Raw genomic sequence first — 16,232 nt, forward strand, 5'->3', positions numbered from 1 at the left:
CAACAAGTCGTTCAACAGAAAACATCGAAGCAGTTCGTGAGAATGTTGCTGAGAGTCCAGGAACATCAATTCGGCACCGTGGTCTTGAATTGGGCATTTCGAGAAGCTCTCTACAGCGTATTCTCATGAAAGATTTGCATTTTTATGCTTACAAAGTTCAATTGACTCAAGAACTGAAGCCTACTGACCACACCACACACAGCGAAGAGAGTTCGTTGAATGGATTATGGAACAACAACAACAAGTGGATGCTTATTTTTCAAACAAAATCATCTTCAGCAATGAGGCTCATTTTCATCTTGATGGCTTCGATAATCGACAAAATTGTCGCATTTGGGGTTCAGATAATCCACGAGTGATTGTTGAGAAACAAATGCATCCACAACGTGTCACTGTTTGGTGCAGATTTTGGGCTGGAGGCATCATCAGTCCATTCTTCTTCGAAAATGCGGCTGGTAAGGCAATAACAGTTAATGGTGCTCGCTATCGCGACATGATAATCCAGTTTTTTGTGCCTAAATTGCAAGATATGGATGTGGACGACATGTGGTTTCAACAAGACGGTGCCACATGCCATACAGCCCGAGAAACAATTCAATTACTGCACGAGTCATTTCCTGGTTGTGTAATTTCCTGTTTTGGTGATCAGAATTGGCTGCCCAGATCATGTGACTTAACGCCAGTGGACTTTTTTCTTTGGGGTTTTTTGAAGTCTAAGGTTTATGCCAACAAGCCCATGACCACCCACACCTTGAAGGAGGAAATTGAGCGTGTATCAATGAAATTCAGCCACATTTATGCAAAACGGTCATGGGAAATTTCGACAAAAGAATGCGTATGTGCCAGCAAATCCGTGGAGGCCATTTACCCGATATGCTATTCCATGCATAACATTATACTGTATACTTTATGAATCAATAAGAAATTACCCCCCCCCCCCCACCCCCCCCCCCCCCCACCCCCCCCCCCCCCCACCCCCCCCCCCCCCCACCCCCCCCCCCCCCCACCCCCCCCCCCCCCCACCCCCCCCCCCCCCCACCCCCCCCCCCCCCCACCCCCCCCCCCCCCCACCCCCCCCCCCCCCCACCCCCCCCCCCCCCCACCCCCCCCCCCCCCCACCCCCCCCCCCCCCCACCCCCCCCCCCCCCCACCCCCCCCCCCCCCCACCCCCCCCCCCCCCCACCCCCCCCCCCCCCCACCCCCCCCCCCCCCCACCCCCCCCCCCCCCCACCCCCCCCCCCCCCCACCCCCCCCCCCCCCCACCCCCCCCCCCCCCCACCCCCCCCCCCCCCCACCCCCCCCCCCCCCCACCCCCCCCCCCCCCCACCCCCCCCCCCCCCCACCCCCCCCCCCCCCCACCCCCCCCCCCCCCCACCCCCCCCCCCCCCCACCCCCCCCCCCCCCCACCCCCCCCCCCCCCCACCCCCCAAGGATAGTTTTGGCACATTGCCAAATCTTGCAGATTCACATCCCCCATATACCACTTTTTGATATCTCTCAGTCAGCCATCCTCTTATCCACATTAATATTCTATAATTCAAACTCATATTCTGCAATTTATGCAAGTCTACCATGCTGTATTCTGTCAAAAACCCTAGAAAAAATCCCAAAGTATCATGGTGTATCCATTCCCCTTGTCTAGTTCAATGGTAAGATTGTTATAGAATGTGAGCGAGTTGCTAAAACATGACCTTCCCTTAGTAAACTCATGTTGTTCATTGCAAAGTAGAGATTCATGTCAACCCATTTCTGAATGTGAGCCCTAACTAATTTTTCCAAAATCTTCACCACCACCACTCCTAAGATACTAATCTGTCTTGTGCAATGGAATTAACATACATTTCTTTCATTCCTGCAGAATCTTCCTGAGACTCAGTAAACAGCCTGGTCAAAGGAATGGCCAGTTCAGCTGAACACTCTTTTAGCACACATGCTGATATTCCATCAGTTTTATGTCTATATTTAAAATTTTTTTCTATTACTGATTCCTGGTTTAATTCTTTCATAATTTCTTCATTTCTTTGTGATCAAATAGAGTATAATTTGCAGTTTTTCTCATAAACTTAATTTCAGCTGTTATTAATCTTTCACATTTGTAGATTTAGGGACTCAAAAACACACGTGTTGAACAGATTATTTTATTAATTACAAATAAAATAAAACTTGACATTTCGACCTCTATATCGAGGTCATCATCATCGGAAGAATACAACTGTATACAGAACCAAGCTACATGCTCATGCTTTCTATACCAGTAAACTAAATCTACGTAGTTAATAAATCTTTTTTTCTAGCCTGACCTCTAGTGATAGAAAAGAAAAACAAAAATTTCACAAGACTCTTTAAATTTTCTCTCAAACCAGGTTTAGTGCAGTGTAGGGACTTGAGGATCTTTAGAGGAACTAAGACACCTACTCAGTTCCTCTAAAGATCCTCTTCCACACCTAGCTCACCCAGGGGTATAAAAAATAACTGCACATGTAACATACCATACATAGGGGAAACAGGGCGAACTATCCCAATCAGACAAGACGAACACAAACGACACATTAAATACCTCCACTTCGGTAAAACAGGCCTTTCTGACCATGCACTCCAAACATACCATAGAATTGACTGGAAAAATACCAAGTCCCTACACTGCACCAAAACCTGGTTTGAGAGAAAATTTAAAGAGTTCTTGTGAAATGCTCAAACACAACCCAAATCTCAACAAAAATGATGGCCTCACCATTTCAAGAATGTGGAGGACCCATCTACAACCTGAATAATATCCTAAACTAGCATTTTAAAAATTCCCACTACAAGAAGACAACCTGGTGAAGTGTTTAGAACATTCAATAGCAACTGAAAGAAATCATTTTGTAACTATCCAGAATATTAATACGAGGACTCTAACAGTTTATTGTAGTTGCATTTATCTATTTATAATAAATATATATATATATATACTTAAGTATAAAGAGCTAATAAGCTTCATTTCGGCAATGAAAACATTACTTAAATTAAGGGGATATTAAATCCCACGTAGTTTTAAAACCGAATAAGAAACTCAAATAATGTAATAACAGCATACATTTCCTAGGAAATGTGTTTTTACCTTATGGAAAATACCTAAGAATAGCGATCTGAACTTCTTCCTCCACCTTTGCAACGAGCTGCCCAGTTTTGTACTACGTACTAGGATCACTTGCATTGGCTAAAGCTAGTGTTCGCCAATACTTTATAGTTTACTATATTCGGCAAGAAACTCTCTGATTCCAATCTTTGAGTTTCTTATTCGGTTTTAAAACTATGTGGGATTTAATATCCCCTTAGTTTAAGTAATATATATATATAATTTTTTTTTTTTTTTATAATTTTATTTCTTTATTTATTTATTTTTGTTTTTCTTTTCTATCACTAGAGGTCAGGCTAGAAAAAAGATTAATTAACTACGTAGATTTAGTTTACTGGTATAGAAAGCATGAGTATACAGTTGTATTCTTCCGATGATGACCTCGATATAGAGGTTGAAACGTCAAGTTTTATTTTATTTGTAATTAATAAAATAATCTGTTCAACACGTGTTTTTGAGTCCCTAAATCTACAAATATGAGTGCTGATCACCGTGTAACCCTAAAAGAAAGATTTATTAATCTTTGTCTTTTTGTTTTATTGTCCAGATTTGACTTCCATACAATAGGACTAGTAGAACTAATGTATTGTATACTTTAAGTCTGGTTTGTTTTTTTACTAGGTTTGGTTTAAATACAGAGTTAATTATACCTGTTATTTATAAATTTAAAAATTGCAAAATATTTAAATCTTTTTCATATGTAATCATACATCCTAGGTAGCTAAATGAATTCACCTGTTCTAAAATCTTGTTATCTATTCTTACTGAATCTTGTCCTTTAAAGGCCATCGTTTTTGATTTTTCTGTTGATATTAGCATTCCATAATCTTTGGCTATCTCATTTAAATTTAAAATATCTTTCTGTAAGTAATCTTCAGAATATGTAATTATTATTTGGTCATCTGCAAAAAGGAGTGTGTTTAAGTTCACATCAGAAGAAAGTTTAATACCTTGATGGAAATTTTTTATTCCATTTTATTATTATTTCATTTAGATAAATATTAAAAAGAGTTGCTGAAAGGGACCATTCCTGTTGGACTCCTTGGTTTATCTTTCTCTTGTATATGATAGCTCATGATTTAATCTTATTTGTATTTTATTATTTTCATATATAATAATGATAGCTTTTAGAATATTATTTGGTATTTGTCTTTCTTTGGAGAAAGATTAGACTCATCCTATGTAACTGCAAACAAAGTATTCTGGCAGACCATCCACCGCCTTCGAGTAAGGAAATCGCGCACAGCAAGAACAATCAAGGTGCACTTTTAACAACCAATAAGGATATCCTCCACAGATGGAGGGAATACTTTGAGAGCCTTCTTAACCCAGGTGGCCCAGCAGTTGTGGATATCCAAGAGGTGCAGATCAGTGCGATGACTAGTCTCACAGCAGAAGAGGTCCATTTAGCAATAAAATCGCTAAAATCGGGCAAGGCTGCTGGTGATGATGAAATTCGGATTGAAATGCTAAAAGCCTTAAATCGAGACTGCGTTCATTGGTTGACTCGAGTGTGTCAGGCTGCTTGGATATTTGGGCAAACACCAAAGCAATAGCAGACAGGCATAATAATACTAGTCTTCAAAAAGGGAGACCAGAGAGATTGCAGCAACTATCGTGGCATCTCTCTGGGAAAGTGTATGCTAGGTGCTTGGAAAGAAGGTGCAGGAGCATAGTTGAGTCAAAGTTACAGGAAGAACAATGTGGCTTTCATCCTGATAGAAGCACAACTGACCAAATCTTCACTTTAAGGCAAGTCTTCGAGAAATCTTGGGAATATGTCAAGAATGTCTACACATATTTTGTGGACTTGGAGAAGGCATATTACCGGGTTCCTCGGGATAAGCTTTGGCAAGTAGTACAGGAGTATGGAGTGGATGGCCAACTATTAGCTGCCATCAAGTCCCTGTATGAATGCCCAGAGTTTTGTGTCAGCATAAACAGCACAAAATCTGAACCTTTCAGTCTTCATTGGCCTCCACCAAGAGTGTGTTCTGTCACCCTCCTTTTCATAATATTTATGGACTGGATTGATAGGCACAGCCGAGGCAGTGAGTGTGTCAGAATTGGAAGATGTAGCATTGGACATCTGCTTTTTGCAGATGACCTCCAGCAGACCCTGGATAGGTTTGTAGCTGTTTGTGCTGAAGCTGAAATGAAGATCAGTGTGACCAAAACTGAAACATTTGTGGTCTCAAGACAACCATCCCAGTGCACTCTACATGTGAGTGGAGTCCCGCTGAGGCAGGTGGAGAAGTTCAAATACCTTGGGTCCACATTCACGAGTGATGGAAAGTGGGACGTAGAGCTAGATACTCGGATTGGCTCAGCAAGCATGATATTGGGGTAACTTGGCCGTTCGGTAGTATTGAAGCGAGAGTTAAGCCAGAAGGCAAAGCTGGCTGTCTTGAATAGTTTATGTCCCCATCCTCACCTATGATCATGAGAGTTGGATAATGACTGAAAGAATGCAGACTCGAATCCAAGCAGCTGAAATGAGGTTATTTTGAGGGGCTGCAGGGCTGACAAGACTTGACAGAGTCAAAAGCTCTGCAATTCAGGAAACCCTCAATACTCAACTGTTGATTCTCTGTGTTGAAAATCACAGTTACGTTGGTATGGGCACCTGTGCCACAAGAAAGCCTCCATCAGCAGGCCCTCTTTGCCAAGCCAGAGGGTGGGAGGCCAAGGACTCACTGGATAGATTATATCCAAAACCTTGGGTGGACACATTTGGGAGTCCCACTAGAACACCTGAGCTTGGTGGCAGAGGATTGTGACCATTGGACGTTCCTCTTGCAGCTGCTGCCCCCCACAACCCAATTAGGAAAGGTGGGTCTTGAAGATGTATGTATTTGTCTTTCTTTTAAAGATGTTAAATAAAATGCTTCTGTTAACTTTGTCAAATTCTTTTTCAAAGTCAATAAATGTAATATGTTGAATTTTTTCTTGACAATTATTCATAAGACTATTACACTTTTTTTATATAATCTTTGTCAAGTAGCTTTATTTTATCCTCCTACATATTTCGCCAATTTTTCTATTGGCATCCTCAGGGAATACAAACTAGTAAGCTAAAATGAAGGTTACAGACTAGGTTATAACTGATGGTTCTAATTCATACAAAAAATTGGTATTGTGTGTGACAATGTGCATGTCTCGTTAACGTGATTTAATCGTTATGGCTCATGACGTAATTGTTATGAAAGTTCATTTCTTTGATGTTTAATGATCTGATAAAATTTTTCCAATTTTCTGGTAAAATTAGACATTGATTCTTGTTTAGGTTTTTAGTTTTACGGGGACTGTACCTGCTTCTTCAAAGGTTCTTTAATGGTAGTTATCTTCTATGTATGGCATAAGGCTCTTATCCCACTCAATGTGATGGTTAGTAGAGGCAAAGTGGCATGAAAGGCCTGAAATGTCTTGTCTGTTATTTCTGACATATCCTATGTGTTCTTTCTTTCTCGTTTCAAAGCTTCTAGAGGTCTGACCTACGTAACTAATACCACATGAGCAAGGTATATTATACACTCCTAGTACTTGTAGAATGGGTGTGGATCTTTCGGTGATCTTAAAAATTTCCGAATAGTGTTGATTGGTTTGAATGCCACTCTGATCTTATGTGGTTTTAAAAGGTTAGCTAATTTTTTGGAAATGTTGCTGACAAAAGGAATCGTAATTGTACTGATGTATTGGACGTCATCACGTTGTCGATGTGGTATATCAGTAAAGAGAATAACTGGCCTATAGAAATTATAAAAAAACTAAAATCAATGCACCCACTAACTCCTAGATTGTATGGCCTTCCAAAAATTCATAAAGAAGGTATACCATTACGTCCAATAGTTGATGGAATCTATTCTCCCACTTACCAACTGTCCAAGTATCATCCGAAGATTTTACAACAACACATTCATGTCTCGGATACTTATATTAAAAACTCAAAACATTTTATAGATAAAATAAAAAACATCCCTATCTTTGAAGAGGATATACTAGCAAGCCTGGACATTACATCTCTGTTTACTAACATTCCAGTGGTTGAAGTCATCAACATCTTAGACAACTTGTTCCCAAGAAACATCACTACTTTGTTAATCACTGTTTAACTTCTATTTTATTTGGCAAAAAACGATCTATAAACAACTCAGTGGATTAGCTATGGGTACGTTACCTCCATTTCAACTCAGCTCATCACATAGCTCAGAAACTTAGCATTATCCATAGTCTCAAGAAAAGAGCTATGTGATGAGCTGAGTTGAAATGGAGGTAACGTCCAGTATTTGTAGGTTTTCTGTATACAGATAGGTTGATACTATTATTGGTTTGTTTCTTTATTAAAATGTCAAGGAATGGCAGTTTTTTATCTTTTTCCATTTCTAATGTGAATTTGATGGTATTGTGGAAACTGTTGAATAAGTTGAGGTAATTCATTAGTTCTTCTTTCGTATGATCCCAAATGATAAAGATGTCATCTACATATCTGTACCAAATTTTCGGTTTTGGAATGATCTGGGATAAGATTTTTTTCTCTAGATCTTCCATGAATAAGTCAGCACAAGGAGGTGAGACGGGGCTACCCATAGCTAATCCAGTGGGTTGTTTATAGATCGTTTTTTGCCAAATAAAATAGAAGTTAAACAGTGATTGAACAAAGTAGTGATGTTTCTTGGGAACAAGTTGTCTAAGATGTTGATGACTTCAACCACTGGAATGTTAGTAAACAGAGATGTAATGTCCAGGCTTGCTAGTATATCCTCTTCAAAGATAGGGATGTTTTTTTATTTTATCTATAAAATGTTTTGAGTTTTTAATATAAGTATCCGAGACGTGAATGTGTTGTTGTAAAATCTTCGCAAGATACTTGGACAGTTGGTAAGTGGGAGAATAGATTCCATCAACTATTGGATGTAATGGTATACCTTCTTTATGAATTTTTGGAAGGCCATATAATCTAGGAGTTAGTGGGTGCATTGATTTTAGTTTTTTTTTTATAATTTCTATAGGCCAGTTATTCTCTTTACTGAGATACCACATCGACAATGTAATGACGTCCAATACATCAGTACAATTACGATTCCTTTTGTCAGCAACATTTCCAAAAAATTAGCTAACCTTTTAAAACCACATAAGATCAGAGTGGCATTCAAACCAATCAACACTATTCGGAAATTTTTAAGATAACCAAAAGATCCTCACCCATTCTAGGAGTATATAATATACCTTGCTCATGTGGTATTAGTTACGTAGGTTAGACCTCTAGAAGCTTTGAAACGAGAAAGAAAGAACACATAGGATATGTCAGAAATAACAGACAAGACATTTCAGGCCTTTCATGCCACTTTCTCTCTACTAACCATCACATTGAGTGGGATAAGAGCCTTATGCCATACATAAAAGATAACTACCATTCAAGAACCTTTAAAGAAGTCGCCCGTAAAACTGAAAACTTAAACAAGAATCAAGGTCTAAGTTTACCAGAAATTTGGAAACCTTTTATCATCTCATTAAACATCAAAGAAATGAACTTTCATAACAATTACGTCACTTTAATGAGACATGCACATTGTCACGCACAATACCAATTTTTTGGTATGAATTAGAACCATCAGTTATAACCTAGTCTGTAACCTTCATTTTAGCTTACTAGTTTGTGTTCCCTGAGGATGCCAATAGAAAAATTGGCGAAACATGTAGGAGGATAAAATAAAGCTACTTGACAAAGATTATATAAAAAAAGTGTAATAGTCTTATAAATGTAATATGTGTTATGAAATTGTATTCTTTTCTCTATTATTAATTTTAGGCAAAAGGCCAGGTCTATACATGATCAGCCTTGTCTAAATCCATTCTGTACTTCTAAAAAAAAATTTTCGGAATATTTTATTAGTTTGTTATTTAAAATTCTGCTATATATTTTGTAACAGGAATTTAATATACTTTTACCTCTATAGTTTTTAGGGTCATCTCTACTACCTTTTTTTAAAGATAGGGATCCCAATTGCTTTATTCCATTCTGTTGGAGGGGGAGGGGGTTTTACTAGTTAAATAGATTTTTATTTAAAAATAATAGGAGTCTTTCTTTGAACCTTATTCCTGCATATTTATATAATTCTGAACGTATCTTCTCCAGATGATTTTCCATTTCTTGTTTCTTTCAGGCTGATTTCTAATTCTTCTTTAGTTATTTCCTTTTCATTAAATGTTTGCCAGTTATCTTTTTTAAAATATTTATCTGTCCACAATTCTCTATAGAAATTTAGAACTTCTAATTTCAATTCAGTATTTAATTTTATGTTTTCTTTAGTATCTGTACTTAAGTGTTTCAAAATCTTATATACATTGGGTCTTATTTTATAAATCATGCTCTAAATTAGAAACAAATCTGTTCCAAGATTTTCTGACTTCTATTTTAGCTATGGCTCGTATTCTTTTATATTCTATATTTTTTTATATTTCATCTTCTAATCTTTTACTGCTTAACCATTTATGATAGGCTTCTTTTTTCATTTTGATTATTTCTTTGATTGTAGCGTCCCATATCTTCAGTTTTTTATTAGTGAATTTTTTGGTCTTTCCTAAGCTTTCATTTGCTGCTGTATTTAGTATCATTTTTATATCAAGCCATTCCATTTCTACATTTTGTTTTATTTTATCTAAATATTGGTCAATTCTTTGTTCATATAGCCAATGTATATTTGTGTCATTTCATAATCTAGTTTTATAAACAAATATTTTATTTTCTTTTTGTTCTTTATTTGTAGCCATTTAGGTGGTAATCTTAATTTTATTTTAACAAGGAAGCGGTCACTACTTATTTCATATCCTCTGTGAACTCTGACATCTAAAGAGAACTTGGTCTTTTCATTTAAGATAAAAAATCTAATATTGATTTCCATCCTCTTGCCACCCAAGTATATTTATGTATGTCTTTATGTTTATAAAAAGAATTCATTATTTTAAGGTTATTATAAACTACAAAATCAATCATTTTTTTACCATTCCTGTTTAGAGTATGTTCTCCATGTATTCCTGTGTTATTATTAATTTTCATGTTACCAATTCTTGCATTTAAGTCTCTTGATAATATGTTTATAAAAAGAATTCATTATTTTAAGGTTATTATAAACTACAAAGTCAATCAATTTTTTACCATTCCTGTTTAGAGTAGGTTCTCCATATATTCCTATATTAATTTTCGTGTTTCCAATTCTTGCATTTAAGTCTCTTGCTAATATTACATAATCATTTTTATTTATTTTATTATATATATTTTGTAACTGATTATAAAAATTCAATATTATCCTGTTCTCTTCCTTCTTCTGGGACACATAAACCAATAATTGTTAAATGACCTCTATTTTTATTCTAGTTTCTATTTTTCTTTCATTCCATACTTTATGTTTTAACTGTTTTGAAAGGAAATTATGAATCCATATCATAACACCTGCTTGTGCTCTTTGGTCTCTGTCAACTCCACTATATATTACATTAAAATTTTCAGTTCTAATGGTTCCCTTTAATTTCTTTTTTGTTTCAGTGATTACTACTATTTGATCCTTTATTCGTATCTGTTTTAAATTTTAAAATTTAATGGAGCTTAATCTCATTAATTTACCAATCGCTGATACCATACTTGTTCATCACCACATGCAATCTCCACTCCATATTTTAAAGATTGTTATTTCGAAAAGTACAACAAAGGTAGGCAATATATTATCGCTTCATTAAATTTTATTTTATTTTTAATTAAAAAATAGTTGCAGTCAAAAGACATGTCCTGATCTAGGGTCTCCATAACAAAATCTTTGCTTATCTCTTTATATCAAAGATTACAAAAGAAACGGAATGGGATGTCAGCTTAATGTGGCAAAGTGCAAGGTTATGCATTCTGAGGTAAGATTACCAGTTATATAATGCATTGATGGAATTTCATGAAGAAAGGGATTTGAGGATGTTAGTGGATAAAGAGGGAGTTGAAATTCAGAGAGAATAATGTAAAAGTTGCTAAAGCAGCTCAACAGATTACTTGGTTACTGAAGAGAAGAGATAAGCAGGTTAATATATATCTCTTTATAGAGCCTTGGTAAGGCCCATCTTGTCTACTGTATGCAGATCTGTTAACCTGGGTTTTTTGGGGGGATGAGGATGAGGAGAAGATCCAAAGGTGATTGATCAAGATGGGCAGGTCTAATGGAATGAACCATATGAGAACAGGTTGAAGATTTGTGGGTTACAAGAAATCAGTTGACAGGCAGAAAAGGGGATGACATGATTGAAACATACAAATTACTGTAGGGTTTTACAAGATTAATGCAGAGAAAACTTTTCAGCGCAGGTCTGGTGGTAAGAGAACAAAGGGTCATCCTTGGAAAGTGAGCAACTGAGCTCCTTAGAGATATCAATTTTTTGCTTGGAAAGCAGTAAATGAGTGGAATAGGTTGCCAGAGTCAACCTATTCCACTTCTGCAAGTGGAATAGGTTGACTTCAACTTCAACTTTTGAACTCATTCACAATCTGCAACTAATGTTGCAGATTGTGAATGAGTTCAAAGCAAAGTATGATAGATACTGCACAAATGCTGGATAGTGCTCAACATGATGTTTAGAGCCCCCCCCACCCTTAATGAGTAAGGACTCCATGGAGTAGCCCATAATAAATTATCTCGTATTTTTCTCATGAATTTTCCCTGCCAACATCATTGCATTATTTTACATGCAGATGATGCAGCTTGATAAAGTTATCGACAGAAATTAAACTATTTCTTCTGCTTCAGTTATCACTACCTATCTATATTCATCAACATCTTCCATAATGATTTTTTACTTCTACTCACAACACTACAGAACAATGGCATTTTCTTCAAGCTGCTTGATTAATTTCTTCTCATAGTTTAATTGCATCTCCCTTACAATGCTAGTTATACTTCTTGCCTGTGTTTTGCACTTCTCATGAGCTTTTCTGAGTTGTGTACTTTTCATTTGTCCTTTCCTTTTTTTCAATTTAGTTGGAGTCTTCTATAATAATTAATCAATTTGCAACTGATTTAATTTTCTAATGAATGCTATTTACATTTGCTTATACATCCTGTGACCCACACTGGCAATTGAATATATATTTTTTTCCTGGGCTATCTCACATCAGATGTAGCCTCAAATGCTGTTTTGAACTTCTCTTTTTGATTGCAATTCTGTTCTCATCAGCAATATTCCTTGAAGATACAAACCCTTAACCAGTATCATCATTAGTGAAACTGGGTTGTTTTGATGCTTTTAACTCAGTCTCACCAATGCTGATAATTTTTGATCTATATTGTACTAACCAGTGCAAAAAACTACACACTTGTATTCATACTTCTGGCAGTTTTACATCCAACCAAACCATGTAGTTACAATGATGTGATAAACGAAATTCACTATTCAAATAAAGAATACAACAAATCATTTTGGTGGTTCCTATGCTTGCCATAGCAAGAGCTGACCTACCCATGAATTACAATATTTCCTTGACCCACAACTAACCTTTCATCAGTAATTCAAAACCTCAGAAATTGCATTCCATGTTTTATCATACCCATCATCACTCTCCCCCTTGCCTCAAAGGCTAGCTGCATGCATGCTGAGCTACAGACCCTAATAATTCTAGTTTACCTGATTCCACATTTTTCTTACTAAATGCCACTTTACCAAACTCAAATCTTTTTGTCTATCAAATTCACTCTACATGTTTACAAACTGTATTCAAGTTTTCCTGCACACTGCATGCAATAACTCATTCACAGCCATTGCCCCCCCCCCTTTTTTTTTATTTGCTCCTACCATACTGTAGCAACTAACTTAGAATTTTTACTTCTTCCAGAATATTTCATATCATGTTCATTTTCCTACAATATTCTCTCTCCTTCCTTCCATCTTTTGCTATTTTATACTGTAATCTTATTTTTCTTTCTCTTCTCTACCACTCAGACATTTCTCCAGTTGACTGAACTCAATCTGTCCCATGAAAGATTCCTTATGAGTGTGCTTTCTCTCAATATGGCCACTTCATCATTCTTCTGACACTTCACTATCTTGCTTATTATAACAAACCTCATTTCTGACACTCACTTTTGAAACTTTTTCTGACATGCTTTTTCACTAATCTCTTTCTATGAATCATTCATCCTCATGATTAACTATCTCACAAAAAAGAGGTGCAGTATGATGCAAGTTAATCCTGTTAATCCTCCTGAATGCAAATGACTGGCACACTTTGTAATGGATGTAAGTGATGGTTCATGTTTCTTATCCATGTTATATTAACCTATCATATAACGGGCATCCATGTTTTGATTTATGCTGTGGCTGATAGAGCAGTTAAGCAAAAATTGTTTGAGATAAAATATGCCAAAAATATCCGATGTTTATTGTACACCTTGAAACACAGATCCTTAATGTTCATCTGACAGCATGAAGATAGGAAAATAAGGTAAATGAGTTAAATGAATTTAAAATAAATTAAGGATGCACATAAAAGAGTAACTGAATGAAGAAATTGAGACTCATTGTGGGCCTCTTCCTTTTCTCAAGATTCACAATTCTATTCAACACACTTTTATCTCAGTATTTCTACAATGAAAATATTCCCCACTTACCTATTAGTTCTTTATTTCTTTGATCCATTGCCAAGTTCCGAAGAGCTGTAGCAACAGCACAAACTACTCTATCCACATCCATCCTCAGCAATTCTACCAGAATAGGCAAGCCTTTTTCTTTGCGGACTGCTGCACGAATGTCAATACTTGGCTAAACACACAGCAATAAAAGCCAATAATAATGGTAAATTCTTTATATGAAATCATAACTTATTTTAACACTTTAAACATGTTCATAACAAATTATAACATTCAACACTAAGCTTGTCTATTAGCTTTATATGTAATGTTATGCACAGCAGCATGACTAACAAAATAAGTTTCTTCAAAAATTAATAATAATAAACGAATCTGAGCAAATAAGAAGCAATGTGAAAGAGCAGGAGAGTAAAGAAGGAGAGATTGAAGTGGTGTTGATGAATAAAGTGGACAGCATGAGTGTACAGAATGAGAAAACAAGTGTGCAAGACAAACAGGGAAATGGGGGGGATACTCAGGGTGGACAGAAGAAAACAGCATGAGTGATGCTCCAAGAGAATGCAAATGCGTGTGTAGATAAAAAGGGAAGGGGAATGACCTGGGATTTAGGGAAACAGTTGGGTTTGAAAGTTCTGGAATGAGTAAGAAGAAAAAGAAATGGATCAAAAAAGAGAAGTCACATCTAATAAGTGGTATCAGTGAAACATTGTAGATCCAGGAATGAGCTGTTATGCTTGTATATGAATGCTAGAAGTATAAGAAAAACAAGGGAAATGAAATGGTTGCATTGATTGAGTTTGTTCACTCAAAAATGGTTGGAATACACGAGACATGGTTGGATGAAGATGACATCCTGACAGGAATAGAAATGGAAGGGTATGATGTATTTCGTGAAGATAGAAAGAATAAAAAGGGAGGTGAAGTGCTACTGATTGCAAAAAAAAAAGTGATGTCCATACAAGGTAGAGCAGAGAGGGGGGAGACACACAGGTAACGGTTTCGAGGCAGTATGGTGTTAGAGGTGAATAGAATGAAATACTGCATTGGATTTTGCTACAGACCTGTTAACATAGAGGGATTTTCTTATACATTTCCTGTCCTATAATTAATTATAGGACAGGAAATGTATAAGAAAATTAGCCAAGCAAATGGGAAAGGGATGATCATTATGGGCGATTTTAATTACTGCAATATAGACTGGGATGATGAGATAGCAACTGGAAGTAAAGAAAATGAGTGATTTTTGAAGGACAACTACCTAAGGAAGTATGTAACAGGGAGCACATGAGGACTGAGAGTCTTGGATTTGATCATCTTATCAGAAGATATTAAATAACGTGTCAAATCTCCCTCCATTTGGTGAGTGTGACCATGAAGTGATTACCTGGGTGGTTGCTAGCCATGTGAGGAAAGGGTACATGTGGAACTACAAAGCTTGTGATTATGAGAAGCTCAGGAGACAGCTTGCAGGTGTAGCACGGAATGCAGAGTTGGGTGAAAATGAAATCATTGCTGCATGGGTGATATTCAAGAACTATGTAGTAGAAGCATATGGACTACTGTGTGCAGGATGAAAAGATGTTAGAGAGGATCCAGAGACAATTGACCAACATAGTTTTGGATCTCTAGAATGTTGAATATGAAGAATGGTTGAGACTATGCAACTGCAGAGTAGTGGATAGGAGGAAGAGGAGCAATATGATAGAGACATACAAGTTAGCAAGGGGTTGTTATAAGATTAACATTGAAGAGAATTTTTTATAAAATGGTGGGAGATTGGGGAGAACAAGATGTCATCCCTGGAAGTTGTATAAGAAAGGTGTGAGCAGCAGGTTTTTTACATGGAGAGTTGTGAATGATTGGAATGCATTGCCTAAGAGCATGGTGTCTGCAGGGACCTAGTAGATGAGTTTCTGACTCCATGGGGTCTTAAGATAATAATAATAGTTTTTAATTGGAGCAATATTTTCACATATTTCAGAATAAATCTTTAAAGGAAATTATTTTCATATAAAACTGTGACTAGTTTTTCACACTAGTTTGAGTATGAGAAACACAGTACCATTTCATAAGCACTGTTTCACAAAATTTTTTAATTTTGTAATGAGCACAAAAAATTTGCATCCTAATTTGCAGAAAATTCTGAAGAGAATTTCTCGTGATAAGAGAAATGTAAACGTCATTGACAATGCGTGAAGAAATTAGCGCTATCTTCAAATAGTAACAATGCATGTGATATGAAATCGGAAGTGAATACCATTCAATTCTTAACAGGATAAAAATAAGCAGTGCATCGAGAAGAACGTGAAGACAATTTTACAAAATTAATCCAAGTAAAATACAGAACTGCTTACTCAAATATCTATCTTAAATACAGTTTTCTTGTGCAAAAAATTATTCATTGCATTTTTATTTGATGTATCAAACATATTTGGCATTATTTCAAAGATGAAATAATGGTCACGGGATTAAAACATCAGAGATATGGAATCAAAAGT

General features: G+C 36.6%; 1 protein-coding gene across 6 annotated transcripts in view; it reads right to left on the reverse strand.

Moving 5' to 3' along the window:
- Positions 1-16,232, reverse strand: part of LOC150108619 (catenin delta-2-like) — a 593,872-nt gene that overhangs the window by 147,047 nt on the left and 430,593 nt on the right. For all 6 annotated transcript variants that reach the window (XM_090390888.1, XM_090390887.1, XM_090390891.1 and 3 more), the window contains one exon: positions 13,756-13,906. In XM_090390888.1, the coding sequence (XP_090247014.1) occupies positions 13,756-13,906 (151 nt within the window). The remainder of the gene's footprint in view (positions 1-13,755; positions 13,907-16,232) is intronic.

The sequence above is a fragment of the Typopeltis vanoorti genome, chromosome 3 (genome assembly GCF_054136105.1).
Source record: "Typopeltis vanoorti isolate ZY-2024b chromosome 3, IOZ_Tvanoo_1.0, whole genome shotgun sequence".
NCBI lineage: Eukaryota > Metazoa > Arthropoda > Arachnida > Uropygi > Thelyphonidae > Typopeltis > Typopeltis vanoorti.